This window comes from Callithrix jacchus, chromosome 6 (assembly GCF_049354715.1).
Source record: "Callithrix jacchus isolate 240 chromosome 6, calJac240_pri, whole genome shotgun sequence".
Taxonomy (NCBI): domain Eukaryota; kingdom Metazoa; phylum Chordata; class Mammalia; order Primates; family Cebidae; genus Callithrix; species Callithrix jacchus.
Window position 1 is genome coordinate 95,498,072 of NC_133507.1, and position 22,615 is coordinate 95,520,686.

The following is a 22,615-nucleotide window of genomic DNA, read 5'->3' on the forward strand; positions in this document are numbered from 1 at the left end:
GGTGGCTCATGCCTGTAATTCCAGCACTTCGGGAGGCTGAGGTGGGTGGATCACCTGATGTCAGGAGTTCAAGACCAGCCTGGCCAACATAGTAAAAACCCATCTCTACTAAAAATACAAAAAATTAGCCAGGTGTGGTGGCACACACCTTTAATTCCAGCTACTTGGAGGCTGAGGCAGGAGAACTGCTTGAACCCAGAAGGCAAAGGTTGCAGTAAGCCAAGATCGCACCACTGCACTCCAGCCTGAGCAACAGAGCGAGACTCTGTCCCAAAAAAAAAAAAAGAAAGAAAGAAAAAGGAATGGCCTCCATTTAGGTTTTATTAGTTTTGTCCTTATATACCAAATTCCAGTATAAAAATATGCAGGTGTACTGTTAAAAAAGTTTTTTCAACTAATTAAACTTAACAGAGTTTATTTGAGGCCAGGTACAGTAGCTCACACCTGTAATCCTAGCACTCTGGAAGGCTGAGGCAGGCAGATCATCTGAGATCAGGAATTTCAGATCAGCCTGGCTAACACAGTGAAAACCCAGTCTCTACTGAAAAAAATATATATATGTGCATATATATATATATATATGTACTAAAAATATATATGTACTAAGTTCCTAATTACAATAAAAAAGCTAACTTTTAATAACTGTTTGCCTTTGTAAATTATTAAAAATAGCTTTTTTGTCTAGGTTTTAAAAAATGTCCACTCACCAGCCAGTGTTTCCCAAGGCAATAGAAACAGAACTCAGTAGAAGGTTGCACTTAGATTCACTGAGAACAGCATCACTGTGTGCAGCGGGGGCAATCACCACGAACTCTCGAAGACCATACCTTAAAAAAATAATTACTGCATTTAACAGGAGAAACCTCAGGATACAAAAATCCATTACTTGAAAAACACAAAAAAAAACTTCCCTACAGAAAATTTAACAAGTCAGGTTTAAACTACAGATGTTTCTTTTAATGGCAATCCAACCTACAAAGACCTCAATTTTAAGAAGCACTTCTTCCATCATCCACCTATTAGTTCCCCTCTATTCTTTACAAATTAGAAACAATTTGCATATATCACAAAAACCATTAAACAACAGTTTTGCCTTCAAAGTTAAGTTTACAAGATAAAAGAAAGCAATTATTGAAATTTTGCTTTAATGAACTGACAGCATTAAGTCCCCAAATGAGGAAAGTTTGACAGATTCCCTAAACTGCAGGAAAATTATCAGCAATGATGTACAAGTCTTGTCTAAATGTGAGAATACAGTTTACTAAGAATCCTAATTAAGGAATTTTTGTGTTCTTTTACTCAACACATATTAAAAAGGGGTCAAAAAATTATCATAAAACAGCTTAATCTTGCTATGACAGCTACATTAATTAAAACTTGTCATTCAGTTGCCACATCCTTTAAAGTCACAAATTTGTTGCCAAGCTTTTACAAAAACATAGTCAAATTGATGATCTGGTCTACTGAAAATTCCTCTCCTATTCACTCTGTATTTTTATTTAATATTTTTTAAATAAATAAAATAACTTATGAATGATATTACTCGTTTGCCTAAATTATTTTAATCTCTGGTATGTGAAGTTATTAATGCTTATTTTTATAAACATTCTTCTCAAGCAATTCCTAAAACAGCAGTAATGATTTAAAAAACAAAGTTTAATTCATAGTATGTTTATTATTTGGATGACAAAAACTTATTTCATTTCCTCATGCTGCCTCTACCTTCCTAGCCCTAAAAATCAAAATTAGTTATGTAGAGGCAGCATAAAATAATGAAAATACAGAGCTTTAAAAATTAAGCTCTAAAGATCTTTGAAAAATATAGTTTTCTTTTTTCCAAATGTCCCTGAAAGAAAGAAAACAAAACAAGTGAACATCCCCCTGTTCCATCCCCTGTACTGGTGTCAAATTACTGTCAACAGTTTCTTGGTTATTCTTCCAGAAATGGTTCATTTAACCATGTAACCACCTATTCCCAAATAAGATTATATATATTTATATACTTCGTAAAGCTTCGTTTCAAAGGACAGTCCCCTACTGATCAGTACTTTATTTCCAGTTTCATGCTGCTGCAACAATACTGCAACTGTCTCTTTCTACAAATATATCTCTATAATAAATTTCTAGTGGTTGCTAGATAAAAGAACATTTGCATTTTAACACTGACAGCTGTTGTCAAACAATCTTCTTACTGTATACACACACACACACACACACACACAGTGCCACAGTTGTATACACAGTTGTATACTTGAATAACAACCCAAGCTGAATTGCCATTTATCTGCGATCTACCTTCCATCTCCTAAGCCTTTGTTTCCTCTATCTATTGATAAAATGTCTCCCCCTCATCCACTGTACTGCCATTACTAAATACCCAAATTCTGACAAGTCCTTTAAAGATTTACCTTGCCATGCATGGTGGCTCACACCTGTAATCCCAGTATCTTGGCAGTTCAAGGCAGGAGGATCACTTGAGCTTAGGAGTTCAAGACCAGCCTAGGCAACATAGCAAGAAAACCCTCTACAAAAATTCTGAAAATTAGCTGGGCATGATGGAGAGTGCCTGTAGTCCCAGCAACAGGGGAGGTTGAGGTGGGAGGATCACTTGTTAAATGTACTCTCTTCTTTATGATCTTTAGAATGTCAATTTAAGTCATTACTTTTTTCTCAATAGGTCTACTTGAATCCTAAGACTATGCCTTCTTCAAAAGTAAACAAACATTAAGTGGGAGCTTTAAAAAAAAAAAAATAAGTAAAAATCAACAACGACAAAAACCAACCAGATTTTAAATTGGGCAAAGGACTTGGATGGATGTCCCTCGAAAGAAAATATACAAATGGCAAATAAGCACATGAAAATATCCTCAACATCACTAATCTTAGAGGAATGCAAATTGAATCTACTATGACATAACACCTCATACCCATTAGGATGGCTATTATCAAAGAAACCAACAATAAGTGTTAGCAAGGATGCAGAGAAATAAAAATCCTTGGGCACTGTTGGTAGAAATGTAAAACAGTTAAACAGTATGATAGATTATTTTTAAAAATGAACACAAACTAACCACTTGATCCAGCAAAACACTGATTATAAATCCAAAAGAAATGAAAACAGAGATTCAAATAGGTATTTGTGCACCCATGTTCATAGCAGAATTATTCACAGTAACCAAAAGGTAGAAGCAATCCAAATGCTCATCTACAGATGAATGGATAAATGTGGTATACACATACAATCAAATATTATTTACTTTTAAAAACAGTAAATTCCAATACATATAGCAACACAACTGAACTTAGAAGACATTATGCTAAGTGAAATAAAAGCCAGTAAAAAAAGGGCAAATGTTACATTGATTTTACTTATATGAGGTACTAAAAGAATGACAGTCATACAGAGAGAAAGTAATACTGGTTCCAGTGGCTAAGAGGGAGAGGAGAGAAGTGGTTGTTTAATGGTTACAGGGTTTCAGTATGGGCTGATAAAGTTCTGGAAAAGGATAGTGGTGATGGTTGCACAAAAATGTGAATATACTCAATACCACTGAACTGTACACTTAGAAATGGTTAAAAGGGCAAATTTTGTTATGGGTGTTTTACCACAATAAAAAAATTAAACATAAAAAATGAGAAAAAACATATACATTTTATAGAATAAGAAATATAAATGGTTAATAAGTCTATAAAGATGCTCAATCTCACTATTAGAAAAATAAATATTAAAACAAGATATCACTGTTACTCTACTGGCAAAAAATATAAAATACTGATAGACTCCAGTGTTCACAAGAGTGCTGGAATATGCCACAGGTGGTGATATAAACTTTAAAAGAAGGTTTAGGCTGAGGTGGGAGGATCGCTTGAGGTCAGAAGTTTCAAACCAGCCTGGGAAACATAGTGAGACCCCCATCTCCACAAAAAATGTAAAAAGCAGCTTGGCATGGCGGTGTGCATCTGTACTCCTAGCTACTCAGGTGGCTGAGGTAGGAGGATAACTTGAGCCCAGGAGGTCAATACTGCAGGGAGTCATGATCACACCACTGTACTCCAGCCTGGTGACAGAGCGAGGCCCTGTCTCTTAATAAAAAAAAATTTTTTTTAATTTTGGAAAGCAAAAGGGCAGAATATATCAATATTTAAAATTGACAAAACTCAATTATATATCTCAAAATCTATGCTACAAAACCATTCTTACAAATGCAAAAAGATGTATGTAAAGTATAAACAACCTATTCTTCAATAGAGGAGTGGCAAAATAATTAGTTACCACCACCAATACCACCATGCACAAACACATAATAAAGAGATATTTTATATTCATGAATAGGAAGACAGTATTATCAAGACCCAGTTCTTTCCAACTTCTACAGATTCAATGCAATCCCAATCAAAATTTCAGCTAGTTATTGTAAGGATATCCACAAACTGATTCTAAAGTTTATAAGCAGAAGCAAAAACAAAAACAAAAAAAAACCCTTAAAATAATAATAAAATATTGAAGAAGAAGAAATTTGGAGAACTAACACTATCAAACTTCAAGCACTACTATAAAGCTACAGAAATCAATAGTGTGGTATTCGCAAACAGAACAGACTAATAGAGATCAATGGAACAGAAGAGAGAGCCCAGAAACAGACACACATAAATATTATCAATCAATCTCTGAAAAGGAGCAGAAGCAATACAATGGAGATAGTCTTTTCAACAAATGGTGCTGGAACAACTGGACATCCACATGCAAAAAAATAAATCCAGACAGTCTTTACATCCTCCACAAACGCTAACTTAAAAGGGATTACAGACCTGAATATAAAATGCAAAGTTACAAAACTCCTAGAACACAGAATAAAAATATAGACTACTTTGGGTTTGTTGATGACCTTTTAGATGCAATACCAAAGGCACAATCCACGAAAAAAACAAACTGATACGCTGGACTTCATTAAAATTAAAAATTTCTGCTCTGTAAACGACACTATCAAGAGGATGAAAGACACAACCATAGTCAGGGAGAAAATATTTGCAAAAGGCATTTCAGATAGAGAACTGTTATCCAAAATCTACAAAGTACTCTTAAAACAAAAATAAGAACATAATCCAACTTAAAAAAAAAATAGGCCAAAAGACTTCAACCAAACACCTCACCCAGGAAGATATAAAGATAGCAAACACCCCAAAACCTATAATCCAATAAAAAATTAAAAAAAAAAAAAAAAAGATAGCAAACAAGTATATGCAAAGATGTTCCATCACATGTAATCAGGGAAGCAAAATTAAAACAACATACCTGTTAGGGTGAGTTTTGTTAATAAATCTTTATATTTCCTAAAATTTCTAGCCCAGTAACTTAAATTTATTAGGTCAAATGTATCAACTCAAATGAAAATGTCACAATTATATGTCTTCATAACTGTTTCATCTGAATAACAGATTGCATATGTATACTAAATACTATATTTAAATATTAATGTGTCTTAGCATCCCATCCTCCAAATGACAAAGGTAGGACAAACATTCATTTTTGTTCATTTTGTTTTAAGATGCATTTTTATTTCCTCGTCCAATAAAGACCAAAAGTACCACAACAAAAATTTAACCAATATTTGATATATTTGTTGTTACTCTCACATAGACAAATCATAAAACCATACCCACTTACCTTCAACGCTACCATTCTACAACTCTCACATGTATTATCTTAGAAAGAAATAGATTAAGGACCCCTTCAAAAAAAAGTGGCATAAAAGTATATGCACAAAACACTGTATCACCAAAAAATGGTCGTTCTAAATAATGAAAAAACAATTCCTTAGACATAAATACCTGCCACTTACAAAAACACCTGGGAAATTGGAGGTTTTCAATCAATAACTCCTTTTTTGAATTTATTTTTAGTTTTTTTAGATATTATAATACACATCTTTAATTTATAATCTACTCAGGTTAATTCTAGTAAAATCTAGCAATGTTATACAATATAACTCCATTCCCTCCCCCTCTTCCTTTGTACAATATTGCCATATGTATTACATATTATATATTTTATAAACCTAACAACACATTGATGTAATTATTGCTTAAACAATCTTACACTTTGTTTTTAAATTACGAGAATATATTTATTGTATTTACTAGAGTATTTCCAATGTTCTTCAATCCTTCCTATGGATTCAAGTTACCCTCTATTTCTTTGAGTATTATCTGTAAGGCAAGGATGAATTCTGTCAATTTTTCTGTCAATATCATTATTTCACCTTTATTTTTGAAATATAGTTTCACTGGATATAGAATTATTGGTCAATAGTGGGTTTGTTTTTGTTTTTTTGTTTTTGTTTTCCTTTCAGAACTTTTTTTTTCTGAGACAGAGTCTCACTCTGTCGCCCAGGCTAGAGTGCAGTGGCGCAATCTCAGCTCACTGCAACCTCCGCCTCCCGGGTTCAAGCAATTCTCTTACCTCAGCCTCCTGAGTAGCTGGGACTACAGGCGAAGCTGTCACACACAGCTAATTTTTTGTTTTTTGTTTTTTTTTCTGTAGAGCCGGGGTTTCACCATGTTGCCCAAGTTGGTCGTGAACTCCTAAGCTCAGGCAATCCAACTGTCTCAGCCTCCCAAAGTGCTGGGATTACAGGTGTGAGCTCCTTTCAGAACTTTGTGTCATTGCACTGCCCTCTGGCCTTCACTGTTTCTGATGAGAAGTCAACCAAGAGTACTGTTCTCTTGTACATGACAAGTCATTTTTCCCTTGTTGCCTACAAGATTTTCTTTCCATCTAAGGGATTCAGCAGGTTGCCAATACTATTTCTAGTATGGGTGGTTCTCTTTTGTGTTTATCACTAAGGCTGCTGGTTTTGGGTGTTTTTAATCAAATTTGGAAAATTCTCAGCTATTATTTCTTCAAATTTGTTTTTCTACCACTTTCTTTCTCTTCACCTGGGAGTCCCATTACATGCATGCTTTGGAACACTTGACACTGATCCACAGATCACAGAGGTTCTATTCTTTTTTTCTCCAAACGTTTTTCTCTGTTCTTTGGACTGGACAATTTCTGTTAATTTTTCAAATCTACCAACTCTTCTATCATCTCAGATCTGCTTTTGAGCCAATGTGAAGAAAGTTCATATCAATTATACTTTTCAATTCTAGAGTTTCCATTTGTTTTTTTGTTTGCTTGTTTGAGATGGAGTTTCGCTCTGTTGGCCAGGCTGGAGTACAACAGTATCTTAGCTTACCGCAGCCTCCACCTCCTAGGTTCAAGCAATTCTCCTACCTCAGTCTCCCGGGTAGCTGGACTATAGGCACATACCACCAGGCCTGGCAATTTTTTTTTTTAATTTATTTATTTTTAGTAACATGGTAACAGGTAATTTATGTATTTTTAGTAACATGATAACAGGGTGTTACCATGTTGCCCAGGCTGTCTCGAACTCCTGACCTCAAGTGATCTGTCCACCTCAGCCTCCCAAAGTGGTGGGATTACAGGCCTGAACCACCACACTTGGCCGCCATTTGGTTATTATAGCTTCTATTTATTGAGACTATTATGTAACTCATTGTTAGGGTTTAATTCTTTGAAAACGCTTTCCTTCGATTCTCATAACATACTTGTAATAAATGTTTTGATGTTATTGCTAAATCTAATATCTAGGCCCATTAAGAATCCATTTCTACTATTTTTTCCCCTTGTATGGTCACACTTCCTGTTTCATTGTACATCTAGTAATTTGTGGTTGAAAATCGTACATTTTGATATTACTGCAAAATCAGATTCTGTTGAACTTTTCTGAGGGTTGTTAGCTTTTCCAATTTGTTTGCATTTAGTAACTTGCCTGGACTTACACTGAGGAAAGTGTCTTCTCAACAGAGTGCAGTCTCTGATATCTCTATTCCATTGCTTTATTCTTATTTTCAATATTTCAGCCTGGCTCTCTAGGGACTACCTCTTGTCTATACAGTTTGTGGGTAAACCAATAATTTGGTCACAGATCATGCCAAAACACCTAAGCCTATAAGGTTTTCCTTTTACTTTCTGCTAAATGTGTGTAGATTAGGGAATGCATTCAAAATTGCAACCAGCACTCAAGTTTGGGCTCTGCTCAGTCTCTCCTGCATATATGTAGTTTTTCTGTCATCTAGGGATGTGTAGAGAGATGGTATCTCAGTCTTTCTATGGCTGTAATACAAGATCTCCCTGTTAAATTTCTGACTAATCCATCACTTGCCTTGAACTGGGAATGCAATCTTGGTCTAACAAAGGTACAGGTTTTACCCATCTGTTCCCAGCCAAATCCATTCCTTTTGATTGGGAAAGGCAAAAGTTTTTGTGCCTTCCCTCTCCCCTAGTAAAAAATTAAATATGCTCATCTGGCAACAGAGGTGGTATTTTCATGGCCAATCTAGACTAGAAAGCTCAGTTATCACCAACATAGGTTAGGGAGAAGAAGGGAGGTGAAAGAAACAGCTATAGGAAGAGGGGCCAGAAATAGTTGTTTTTTGACAGTTCTGTCCAGTTTAATGCCTTTTTAAAAAAATTCCTCTTTAGTAAAGAGGAATCACTAACCATTTCACACTGCCATTACCAGAAGTCCTCTTAACATTCACTTTTGGAAAAATGAGAACATTTTACAGGGCCTTAGGGCTATTCTAAAATGCTGATTTCGCAAAACCTGACAGTTTTGCGAAATCAGCATTTTAGAATAGCCCTAAGGACCTTTCATGTATCTCTATTGACAGCAAAAAAGTACATTAAAAATTACAAAAATGAGGCTGGGTGCAGTGGCTCACACCTGTAATCCTAGCACTTTGGGAGGCCGAGGCGTGGGCCTGAGCTCAGGAGTTCAAGACCAGCCTGGGCAACATGGTAAAGCCACCTCTCTATTAAAATACTAAAAATTAGCTGGACATGGTGGCATGCGCCTGTCGTCCCACCTACTCGGGAGGCTGAGGCAGGTGAATTGCTTGAACCCGGGAGGCGGAGGTTGCAGTGAGCCCAGATAGCGGCACTACACTCCAGCCTGAGGGACACAGTAAGACTCCATCTTCATTTAAAAAAAAAAAAAAATCACAAAAATAAATACTTCTTAAAAGCCATAATAATTATTCAATAATTCACAGGATTATTTATGGACTGTTTCTTTGTGGTGATCAATAAAGCATGACTGAAGCTGAAAGCCCAAAGACAACGCTCGACAAAGGCAGAGCCATGGGGACAAAATGTATCTTCCCTTAAACCTAGTTGTCTTTTCAGTGTATTTTTCTACTCTCAATAGCGCCTCTCCAGTTGTCTACAGCTTTCACGCTCTTACTTTCTGTATTAGTTCAGATTGCTGCTGTAAGAAATTAGAACAAGTTTGGTGACTAAAAATAACACAGGTTGATCATCCTATATTCTGTAGGTCAGAAGCCTGACACAGGTCTCACAAGGCTAAATTCAAGGTGTCAGCAAGGCTGTGTTCCTTCAGGAGGCTCCAGCAGAGAATCTATTCCTGGTCTTTTACAGTTTCTAGAGGCTCACCCTCATTACTTGGCTTTTGGCCCTCTTCTTCCATCTTCAAAACCTACATCACTGGGACCAGTTCTTCTCACTGCAATATGACCCTAACTCTCCTCTGTCTCCCTGTTCCAATTTTAAGAACTCTTGTGATTACACTGGAACCACCCAGATAATCCAGGATAAATCTCCCTAACTTAAAGTCAACTGCTAAGCAGTGTTAATTCCATCTGCTCCCTTAATCCATCTTGACACATAACTTATATTCACAGGTTCTAAGATTTAGGACGTGGACCATCTCTGGGGACTAGCTGGGTTCATTATCTTGCCTACCACACCTTCCCATTAAAAACTCTGCTTATGAATTTACATTTGGACGTAAATGTTGGCTACGGTTAAAGTCTATGTCATTTCCAGGGTTATTTATATTATGAAAAGTAATCAAGATAATAAATCTGTAACGATGGTTTCAGGAAACACCCACTAGAAGGCATTTAAAGAAAAAAAAAGTGTTTAAAGGATAGGTATATTAGAAGGCTGCAAGACTCATCCAGCAAATCACATCATTAAGATCAATTACACTGCCAAGAACATAAAATTGATCATGCTCACATATCTTTTAAAGTCCATTTTTATAAAACACCCTTAACAAAGTTAAATAGGCTTGGAGCTAATCTGGGAGCTGTTTGATATGAAAACTGACACTAGAAGATCTCAAAATAGATATAGATCACAGACAAACTCAAACTACCAAAATTGAGCATTGAACATAAATGCCAAAAATCTATTTTCTAGAATCTGATTTGAAAATGTAAGTAAATCATATGTTAATTTTAAATTACTCTGACAGGCTCAACCTATACTAATTGTATGTTTATGGTATAGTTGAATATAAATAAGTAAAGATGCCTATACTGCAAAATCGTTCTCAGATTTTCACCATCATTGCTTTAATTCCGGTTTAACTTGTTCTACTTTAATTTTAAATAAATGTATACGTGAAAACTTCTATGCATGTTACTCTTCAGTATCTCTGACACATTACAAGTAATTTGTATCCTTGAAATTTTTGAGAAATTCACTTATTAAGTTACAACAAAAATTCTATGAATAAAACAGAAGTAGGAGAATATTATGAAATCCTCTTAAGATATCCAGTTCACATTAGTCTTAAAATATCTACATACCAAAGTCCTTCTCATCTTTCCCCATTCCCAACTCTCTACTGCCATAACCAACCTTACCAAACTACCTGCAAGTTTCAAGAGTTCATTTAAACATCATCACCTCTACTAACGCTTTCCTTCTGCTTCAAGTATCTTTTTACCTAACTTACTAGTTAAGCTTATTCACCTGGCTTATTCTCACTTGTCTTTCAGGATTCAGCTGAGGTATCACCTTGTCTGGAAACATTTTTCTGACGTAATCTGTCTGAATTACAAGTACTTCCTATGAGTTTGCATCAAACCTTGTGTTCTGCCCTCTATGAGAGCATTTATCACAAAATGTTATTGTTGTCTACTCCCTTTATACTAATCCCAAAGATTACTAAGGCAGGAACCATGTTTTATCGTTGATATTCCCATATCTAGATCACAGTAAATGTTTAAAAATAACATTCGTTGAATAAAAAAAAATACACACACTTTAAATATGCCTAATTTTTAAACAGTTCTCAATAGCTTTGTTGTTGACTTTCTAAACTTTAAGAAAGATCAAGTAAGACAAAACTGAAAGTGACTTCCAACCACATGACATGACTTCCAACCAACTGACATGACACAGGCCCTCCTTGCCCCAAAACACAAAGAAATACCTTATCAAATATGACAATTTTGTAAAATACACAGCTAAATTTGAAAGAATGAAAAGGAGTTTCCTGGATAACAGAAACAAACAATATACTGAAAGGCAAAAGCGAGCATAAAAGGTGACTGAAAAATACCAGGGGAGGATCAGGTCTGGCTATAGGCTCTAACAGCTGAACAGTGGGAGCTGGAATTTTACAGGGTAAGCCTTTTGCTGTTAAAAGTCTGTTAATTTGACTTATAAAAATGTTTGCAAAGCTGAGTATGCTGTGCTAGACTGGAAAGAACAAGAATGATGAAAGAAAAGTCTGCTTATGTCTGACAATACCATGTATTTTAGCCTAGCAGTCATATGTGAATTATATAACTCTGAGGTGATGAGGTATACCCAGGCCAGGTAAAGTGGTCTCTGGCATGTATCCATATTAGGCTATGTCCAAGAATGTCCCAGTCTCATAATAAATATAAATTAGGTTAGGCCCAGAAACTCGACTTCCAGAAGCACAATATCACTCAGACTATTATCATCCATAACTGTGCCTCTCCTGATGAGGCCCTGGGACTTGGAAGCTGCATATCTTACCGATAAGGTTACCAATTTCTCTGCTATATAACCTAAACACACAAGCTTCCTTCTATATCCTTTATATTTAGGTTTATTCCATCAATCCAAATCACTATCACTATGGAGGTTGTAATGTTTTGAATGACTTCTCAGGGATATGGGTATACATGAGGCAAAGGAACTGGAACTGAGATCTCTGCTTAAATCCTAGACCCTAGGAGGAACTGACAACTCCATAAAATGAGAATGCCAGGCCCAGGAAGTTTCAAAGGCAAATTCTATCAAACAGTTAAAAAAGAAAAAAATCAATTTTGCATACTCTCTCAAAGAAAATAGAAGAGAACAAAATACTTAAATACTTTCTGACTCACACTATGAGGCCAACATTACTCTGATACCAAAATCAAAGCATGAGAAAAGAAAACTACAGACCAACATCCCTCATGAACACAGACACTTAAGTCCTCAGCAAACTATTAGCATATCAAATACAGCAATACACACACACACACACACACACACACACACACACACACACAGAGAGAGAGAGAGAGAGAGAGAGAGAGAGAGAAATACAAATTACACCACGAAGAAGTGGAGTTTATCTTGAGAATGCAAAGCTGGTTATGTATCCAAAAATCAATCAATGCAATCAACATACTAAAAATCTAAAGAAAAAAACAAATAATCCTATCAATTTAAACAAAAAAAGCATTTGACAAAATTCAACATCAATTCATAATAAAATACTCTTAGCAAAGCAGAAACAAAAGGGAACTTTCTCAATCTGATAAAGAACATCTATGATAAAACCTACAGCTAACATCATACTTAATGGTAAAAGACTAACTGCTTTCCCCCTGAGATGAGCAAATCCTATTCAATATTTTACTGGAAACTCTAGCCAGTTTTAAAAAGAAAAAAAAAAATGACTAGATTGCTTGATGGTAGGTTGCAATATGTATTTTTAAAAAAGAACAGAAATTAGAAAGGAAATAAAACTATTCATATTCAGAGACAGTGATTGTATATATAGAAAATCCCAAAGAAATGACAACTCCCAGAACTAGTAATTGAGGTTAGCAAGGTTACAGGATACAAGGTCAACCCCTCAACATCAGCCATATTCCTACATACTAGTAAAGAACTGAAAATGTAAAAAATTAAAAATATCATTATAATAGCTCCTTTGTAAAAAAGCAGCAAGTAAAACACAATATAACATTTATAGGATCTTCATGCTGAAAACTGTAAAACACTGCTAAAGAAATCAGGTAAGATCTAAATATCAAAATGGATATATTGAGATTAAGGGTTTTTGGAACAAATACTACAGGCGACCGCCACCCCTTTTGCCAACCAGGTAATGGATCTGCTACCACCATCCCCAGCATCCATGAACAGCTGCTTTCACCCTCAGATTTTGAATAATTCCAAAATAAAATAATTTTTAATAGGATAAAGATTTGTGCCTAGAGCAAAAAGTCCTCAGATATGGCACCAAAAGCACAACCCACAAAATTAAAAATTGATAAAGTGAACTTCACTCAATTTTAAAACTTTTGTTATAAAAAAGACATCGTAAGAGAAATGAAAAGGTAAGTTACAGTCTTATCTGTTACAAACAACCCAATTAAACTATGTGCAAAAGACTTGGACACTGTAATATAGAGAAAATATAAATGGGCAAATAAACGCATGAAAGATTTCAAAATTAAAATTAGGATGAGAGGCTGGGTGTGGTGGCTCATGCCTATAATCCCAGCACTTTGGGAGGCCCAGGCGGGCGGGTCACTAAAAAAAAAAAAAAAAAAAAATACATATTAGGATGAGATACCACTATGTACCCACTAGGAATGGCTAAAAAAAAAAAAATGACAATACCAAGTTGTGGTAAGGATGTAGAAATTGCAACTTTCAAACATTGTTGGTGGGAATGCAAAATGGTACAGCTACTCTAGAAATGTTTTGCAGTTTCCTATAAACATACACTTACCACATGACTTAGCAATCCCACTCTAGGTATCTACCCAAGTGAACTTAAAATGCATTTTCACACAAAAATCTGTATAGAAATATTTACAGTATAGCTCTGTTTAAAAATGCCAAAGCCGGGCCGGGAGCAGTGGTTCACACCTGTAATCCCAGCACTTTGGGAGGCCGAGGCGGGTAGATCACGAGGTCAAGAGATCGAGACCATCCTGGTCAACATGGTGAAACCCAGTCTGTACTAAAAATACAAAAAATTAGCTGGGCATGGTGGCGGGTGCCTGTAATCCCAGCTACTCGGGAGGCTGAGGCAGGAGAATTGCCTGAACCCAGGAGGCGGAGGTTGCGGTGAGCCGAGATTGCGCCACTGTACTCCAGCCTGGGTAACAAGAGCGAAACGCCGTCTCAAAAAAAAAAAAAAAAAGCCAGCGCCTAGAAATAATCCTAATATCCCTCAACAAATGAATGAGTAAACAGCGTGGTAGTCCTTACAATAAAATACTACTAGCAATAAAAAGGAACAAACTATTGATAAGCAGAATCACCTCAAAGGATTTCAAAGGCACCATGCTGAGTTGTAAAAGCCAGTCACAAATGGTTAAATACAGTAATTCTATTTATATAGAGAGTCCTATTTACATACAGTAAACTCCTATTTATATGACACTCTCAAAAGGACTGAACTATAGTGACATAGAAAGATCAGATTCCAGGAATTATAAGTGTGGAGTGTGGCCAAGTACAGTGGCTCACACCTATAATCCCAGCACTTTGGGACACTGAGGTAGGAGGATCATTTGAGGCCAAAAGTTTAAGACCAGCCCAGGCAACATAGCAAGATGCTGTCTCTACAAAAAATTAAAAAACTACTTAGCCAAGCATGGTGGTGTGCGCCTGTAATCCTCGCTACTCAAGAGGCTGAGGCAGAAGGATCACTGGCATCCAGGAGTGACTGCACCTCTGCAATCACTTGCAGCCTGGGTGAGAGACCTGTCTCTTAAAGAAAAAAAAAAAAACAAAACAGTGGGAAGAGTGTGCCTATGCCTAAGAGACAAAAGGGACAACAAGGGGTTTTTGGTGGCAGGGGCAAGGGGGTGTTATGGAACTGTTCTATCTCCTGATTTTGGTACTAGTAAATAAAGTTCAGAGAACTGTTCACCTCCACAAAAAAGTCCATTTTACTATATGTTAATATAAAAAATATTTTTAAAAGTAAATGAAAACAAACAAACAAAAAGTAAATGGAAAGGCTACAAAAAAACACCCTACTAACAAGTTATTTATATTAATATACAGAAAGGTTTCATTACTTCATTTAGTATTTTGACCATGGACTATGTGTCAGTTTGAGGAAATACATATCAAAAGGCTGAAATCATGTAATAGCATTTAGATTTTGATAAACATACTAAGAGCCATTATCTTATTTGATCCTCACAACTACCTGAAAGTGCATATTATTTATTATTCTTACTTTACCAGTGTAGAAACAAACTACAAGAAATTAAGTAACTTTCCCAAAGTTGTAGAAATACTAAGTGACTGAGCTAGGAATTAAACCTAATTCAGTATGTAGCCAAACAGTAAGTGTTAAATTAATGTTGAATGAATGAATGAATGAATGCATACAAAGCTCATGCTCTGATACTATGCTGCCTTCTGATAAATTTAGTCATGTTAAATGTACATATTCATATTTTAAAAGGCCAGAACAGAATGTGGAAGGATTGAATTACATTAATACATGTAATTATTACATTTCTTTTTTAGTTGTTTAAGTTGCTTAAGTGCACAATTTTTTAAACGGCATAGTAAAAGCAGAATATTTATGAAACAGTACACAATTTACCTGCATTTGCAAATAATTTTCTTTAAGTACTACACAGCCTATTTACTATATGAAATGAAGAAAAAGATAAACACAGTATCATTGTCCCCTCCCTTAGAATTCTTCTTTAATTAAAAAAAAATTAAAAGGCCAACTGATACCAATAGAATAATTTCAAACCAGTATATAAATTTCCTTTAACTAGGTCTCCTTTCTTAAGCATATACTCTTTTTACTAGGGTCATTCTGGTGGTAGTATGCTTTAAGACCACTCCATCCAAAATAAGCAAGTTCACAGACACTTGGAATAACTGAAAAAGATGGATGAGACTTTTAAATGTAATGTAAATAGTCCTCCCTTATCTGTGGGAGATAAGTTCCAATACCCCTAGTGGATGCTTGAAACTGCAGATGGTATGAAACCCTGTGTGCACTGTTTTTTCCTATATATACACATACCAATAGAACAATTATGACAATATTTTGTAATAAAAGTTATATAAATGTGGTCTCTCTCTCTCTCTCTCAAGATATTCCATTGTACTATACTCACCCATCTGATAACCAAGGTGGCTGCTAAGTGCCTTTGGGGCAGGTAGTGTATACAGTGTAGATACACTGGACAAAGGCATTATTCACCTCCAGGGCAGAATGGCCCAAGACTTCACCATGTTACTCAGAATAGCATGCAATTTAAAACTTGTTGTTTTTGTCTGAAATTTTCCATTTAATATTTTCAGACTACACTTAATCTCAGGTAACTGAAACTGCAGAAAGCAAAACTGCAGATATTTTAGGTGGGGAAGACTGTACCTCTTATATTAATGTATCACATTTATAGTTTAAACACAGTGAGTTTTGATTTTATCACATAACAGATCAATATCGAATACACTGAGTTTATTTCAATATTCAGTAATATGTATTAAAATTTCTATGATATTTAAATGTTCTATGCTTGTCATGAGACTATTGTAAAGCACTACCCCGGATTATGAAATATATTGGGCAGAAAAGATGAACCAGCAGGCCTGTGACTGCTATCCTTAAAAAAGCCTGCTTGCAGAAAGGAAATCAGTATACTGAAGGGGTATCTCCACTTCCATGTTTACCGCAGCAGTATTCACAATAACCAAGATATGGAATCAACCTAAATACCCATCAACAGATGAATGAATAAAGAAAATGTGGTACATATACACAATGGAATATTATTCAGCCACAGAAATAATGAAATCCTGTCATTTACAACAACATAGAAGGAACTGGAAGACATTTAAGTGAAATAAGCTAGGCATAGAAAGACAAGTATTACACGTTTTCACTAACATGTGAGCGCTAAAAAAAACTGAACTCATGGAGCTAAGAGAACAGAATGATGTTAGTGTTTTATGGATAGTCATTTAAGTGTGTAAACATGGGTTCGAAGTGAGAAGCTAGGTAGAAGTTTTACAAGAATATTTAAGATGGCCAGGGGGCCTAAAAAGGCTAGATATGGGAGGTGATAAAGAGATGACATATCTCTAAGTAGAATTACCAGAGGCCTAGTGGGGATCCGGGCATAAAGAGGAGATGGTAAATGGGACAAAAATACAGTTAGATCGAAGAAGTAAGATCTAGAATTCAGTAGCAAAATAAGCCACCTATAGTTAACAATTTGTTGTATTTTTCAAGATAACTAAAAGAATGGAATTGGACGTTTAATTGGTGACTCCATCACCTCAAGCATATTTATCATTTCTTTTGAAAAAAGATAAGTATGTATGACTATTATATATCCATAATAATTAAAAGAAAAAACAAACCAAAAAAATAAAAAAGAAAAACCTGTTTGCAAGGTTAGCTCTTGGCCAACATCTGGGAATTAGGATTTGGGGAGGGTTCTCACCATTCCCAGAACTGATTACGCTACTCGCTAAGCCTAAATTGTTTAGCAAACAATGTGATTTATGCTGCATACCTGCTTTCCTTCTGGGAGCCTGAAATTTTGGTATATACCAGTTAAAGTGTGCTTATATGACCAGGCCCCTAATTAAAAACCCCCGGGGTGCTGAGCATTTAACATTGTTCCTGAGAGACATTGTTTCACATGCCTTGTCACAACTTGTTGCTGAGAGAAATGAGTACATCTTGCCTGACTCCATTAGGAAAGGGCTCTTAAAAGCTTGTACTTCCTCTGGACTTTGCCTCATGTGCCTCTTCCCTCTGCAGATTTTGCTTTGCATCCTGTCTCTGTAATAAATCAGCTGCTAAGTCCTCTGAGTCTTCTTAGCAAATCAGTGAACTTGGGGGCAGTGTTGAGGTCTCCTGCAACACACACAACTAAAAGATATCTGAGTAAAATAGATACCACCTACCATCTTACCAGGCAATGTGCTCTTGGAGGAAAGTCATTATTCATACACAGCAAATCTTGCATAGATTGTGGAATAACATCTACAAAAACATATGATAATAAAAAAAGTTAGTGTGTTCATTATTAGACAGAGTTCTAAAATATGCTTTAAGGATAAACATGTCTTGCTAGGCCATGAAGTTATGATATTGCTTTAAGATTTATATGTAAAGATAGCTCTTGAGTAGGGGGAGAAGGATTTCTCTCTCATTTTTTTTCTTCAAACAATCATAGCCTATAAAAAAGACATATGCCACTCCCATGTTTATAATATTTTTTTGCTTCTGAGTCACAACTCACATAATTCCTCAGTATTACCAGAAAGCTTTATTTATTATTCTCAGCCTTCCTGCCCTTGCCTCTACTTTTCTTCAACATTCTATTTAGAGAGATGTCAACTCTGTATCACCTCCCATATCTAGCCTTTTTAGGCCCCCTGGCCATCTTAAATGTTCTTGTAAAACTTCTACCTGGCTTCCCACTTCTAACCCATGTTTACATACTTAAATTACTATCCATGATAAGGCACTAACATCAATGATCATTATACTCATAAATACATAATAAATTCAATGCATAAAGAATAGTATCCATGCATAAAAATAATTTCTGTTGTATGGCTATCATTGCTTAGCAAATCTATACTTTTTATTTTGCTAAAAGACTAAAGAAAATGTTAACAATTTGATGCTTTTCAGACCAAGAGCAACAGCCAACTCCAACAAAATAAATGATCAGTGCTCAAATCTCCTAACCTCTGATAATATAGTTTTAAATGTATGTCTCTAAAACTGAGCTGATGGTTTGGCTTGTAACTCTCACCATTAGTTACAAACTCAATCACAACCAAATTAAAAGAAAACTGCACTGTACATGTACACATGAAACAATGCCTTAACTAGTTTGCAATTCATTCACCTTCATTGTGCTACAGTCTCTTTCATCTGTTCATCTCAGAACACGGATTCTAAGCCTTTTTACTACAGCAGCTTTTCCTTGATGTATGATCTTCCCTTAAATTAACATCACTTAAAGGCAGGGTGCAGTGACTCACGCCTGTAATCCCAGCACTTTGGGAGGCCAAGGTGGGTGGATCACAAGGTCAAGAGATCGAAACCATCCTGACCAACATGGTGAAACCCTGTCTCTACTAAAAACACAAAAATTAGCTGGTTGTGGTGGCGCGCACCTGTAGTCCCAGCTTCTCAGGAGACTGAGGCAGGATAATCGCTTGAACCTGGGAGGCAGAGGTTGCAGTGAGCCGAGATTGTGCCACTGCACTCCAGTCTGGGCAACTGAGCGAGACTGTCTCAAAAAAAAAATTAATAGCACTTAAATTTTCAATATCTTGAATAGTTTCCTTCATTAACTGGCAGAATGCTGAACCCAAAAATTGCTGGGCTATTATGAGACCTCCCACCAATTGCACACACTTCCCTCTTCCTCTTAAATTTCTCATATTCACATTCTGGCTTAATTATTTTATTTTGCTTTATAATTACCTTCCATATATGTATATATGGTTAATGTTATCTGTCCCGGTTTATGAATCTGAATGTACAGGTTATCTAGTTGTTTTGTTTCTAAGAAGAACATACATAATAGAAAAGGTGACATAATTCTATTCCTATACAAGAAAAGGCACAGATATTTCACGTCTGAGCTTAAAAATGATAATCTGTTATGATCATAAAAAATTTAACACATTATGCCTATTTATTTGCTGAGTGAATAAAGAAGGTATTTAACTTGCAGCTCCAAAGTTCATATTTATTCAGTATCTTGCTTACTCACTGTTATGTACTAGTTTACCTAAGAACAGAAGATTTTGGATGATTTGACCTATTAACAATTACAGACACCATTTATTGAGTATCTGGCATGGGTCAAGTACTGAGACAGTTGCTTATGTACAATTTCTTACCAAATCTTCACATTAGTCCTCCACGTAGTATTACTTCATTTTACAACTGAGATACTCAAGCTTAGAAGGGTCAACTAACTAGCAAGTAGAAAAAAAACAAAATTTTAATCCATTTGTTTTGACTCCAAAATCTGGAGTAAATCCAAAACACTAACCTCTAATCAATAGACAGATTTTCCTTTATTTGTAATACTTCAAAGCTAAACGTTTTTGCTTAATTCTCCAGAACACCTTCTCTGATCTCCCAATTAAAAGTAATATTTTCTCCTCTGAATTCCAGTAGAACTTTATCTGAACATCAGGATGCACTTATCACTTTCTGCCTATTACTGTTACTTACTTATCTGTCTTATCTCCCATACTGGAATGTAAGTTTCATTTAAGTTTGAGTTCTACAGGGCTTGTAAGTAGGTACTCAATAAATATGAGCTGATTTAATCAATTAAAAAATGAATAACACTGCAATTCATCCTGCACCTCAGATGTAGTGAAACAACTCTGCTTATATAAAACAGCTCCAGAGGATACTACTGAAGAAAACTAAATTCGTAATTTGAAATTATAGCCATTCTTAAAAATCAGAAGTTAAAAATTATATAGAAAAAACTTACCCTCTAATAACTCATCCTTTCCTTCTTTATCAGTGGACTCTTGTACAAGATAATGATGAGTGACTGAGAACTTGAAGTCAGCAAAGGAAATTTCATCTGATTTCTCTTCCCATGTGCCAGAAGTAAATATACCCTATATGTAATAATAAAATGGAAAAACATTTACCTTAATCAATAGCTATCATTATATTTACTAACCACAGGGATATTTCCCCCTTTTCTGTTATATAAATATCTTCCATACAATCAAAGAAAAAAGAAAAACATAAAAGTGAATACAACCAAGAGAAAATTATTTTATAAATGATTTATGACAGTGTTCCTTTGAAAATTCTTCTAGAATATTAACTATCAAGGGACTTACAAAGATTAATATTTTTGTCTAAGACGTTTCTATATAAAATCATGACTATATCACTAGCATAAAGCATTATTTGACACCAGAAATTGCTTCATAAAGAAGCAATCTGCACAATCAACTTAAGTGGCATGACACCTGTAGCACTTATTTAACAGATTCCTGCTTCTTTATCAAGCTTTGGTATTCAAGTCTTTCCATTTGAACAGCAACTTCTTGAATGGAAAACATAGTAATTAAAAGTTCCAAAGAGCCCCTTTCTTAAACATAACCCTAACCATAAAAAAGGATTTTTCCCATAGGGCTTCTAATGCCCCATAGCTATTTTTTCCAATAAAGAGGTAAACAGTCATTACAGCATAGCACCAACCAAGTGGAAATACCAACCAAGCAACTTGCCAAGCACAGATACTCACAAGCTAGACTGAAAATGTATAAGCAATGAATCTGTGAGTTACTATTTTAAAAACCTTTTCATGGCTATACCTAATGTAAACACCTGAATGTTTTATACATATTCCTGGCAAGATATGTATAATTCTAAATTAAATTAAATCCTATTTTAAGTGTTCTAAATGTGTATTATTACATAAGTATATCAAAGATCAATCTGTTCATTAGGATTTGAATTGTCATGTATGATACATATCAAAAATCCTAATTTTTTAATTATACTTTAAGTTCTGAGATACATGTGCAGAACTCGAAGTTTTGTTACATAGGTATATTACATGTGCCATGGTGGTTCGCTGCACCTATCAACCCGTCATCTACATTAGGTATTTCTTCTAATGGCTAACCCGCCCCTAGTCCCCCATCACACACCATGACAGGCCCTGGTGTGTGATGCTCCTCTCCCTCTGTTCATGTGTTCTCACTGTGCAACTCCCACTTATGAGTGAGAACATGTGGTATTTGATTTTCTGGCCCTGTGTTAGTTTGCTGAGAATAATGGTTTCCAGCTTCATCCATGTCCCTGCACAAGCTCATCCTTTTTTATGGCTACATAGTATTCTGTGGTGTATATGTGCCACATTTTCTTTATCCAGTCTATCATTGATGGGCATATGGGTTGGTTCTAAGTCTTTGCTATTGTGAACGGTGCTGCAATAAACATTAGTGTCCATGTGTCTTTATAACAGAATGATTTATGATCCTTTGGGTATATACCCAGTAATGGGGATTGCTGGGTCAAGGAAATAAGAGAAGACACAAACAAATGGAAAAACATTCCATGCTCAAGGACAGGAAGAATCAGTATTGTGAAAATGACCATACTGCCCAAAGTAATTTATAGATTCAATGCTATCCCATCATCCTACCACTGACCTTCTTCACAGAGTTAGAAAAAACTACTTTAAATTTTATATGGAACCAAAAAAGAGCCCATATAGCCAAGACAATCCTAACCAAAAAGAACAAAGCTGGAGGCATCATGCTACCAGACTTCAAACTATACTACAAGGCTACAGTAACCAAAACAGTATGGTGCTGGTACCAAAACAGATATATAGACCAATGGAACAGAACAGAAGCCTCAGAAATAATGCCACACATCTACAACCATCTGATCTTTGACAAACCGGAAAAAAACAAGAAATCGGGAAAGGATTCCCTACTTAATAAATGGTGTTGGGAAAACTG

General features: G+C 35.5%; 1 protein-coding gene across 14 annotated transcripts in view; it reads right to left on the minus strand.

The window, feature by feature from the left end:
• The window catches only part of RAB3GAP1 (RAB3 GTPase activating protein catalytic subunit 1), a 100,601-nt gene that overhangs the window by 48,354 nt on the left and 29,632 nt on the right, over positions 1-22,615 (minus strand). For 6 of the 14 annotated variants that reach the window (XM_078327932.1, XM_035305054.3, XM_078327930.1 and 3 more), the window contains 3 exons: positions 20,614-20,746; positions 18,049-18,119; positions 708-827 (listed from right to left, as the gene is read on the minus strand). In XM_078327932.1, coding sequence (XP_078184058.1) covers positions 708-827; positions 18,049-18,077 — 149 coding nt within the window. In that variant the 5' untranslated portion in view covers positions 18,078-18,119; positions 20,614-20,746. Of the gene's footprint in view, positions 1-707; positions 828-17,776; positions 18,121-20,613; positions 20,747-22,615 lie in introns of those variants that run through there. The other 8 variants (XM_078327927.1, XM_054257685.2, XM_035305053.3 and 5 more) reach the window with 2 other exon arrangements.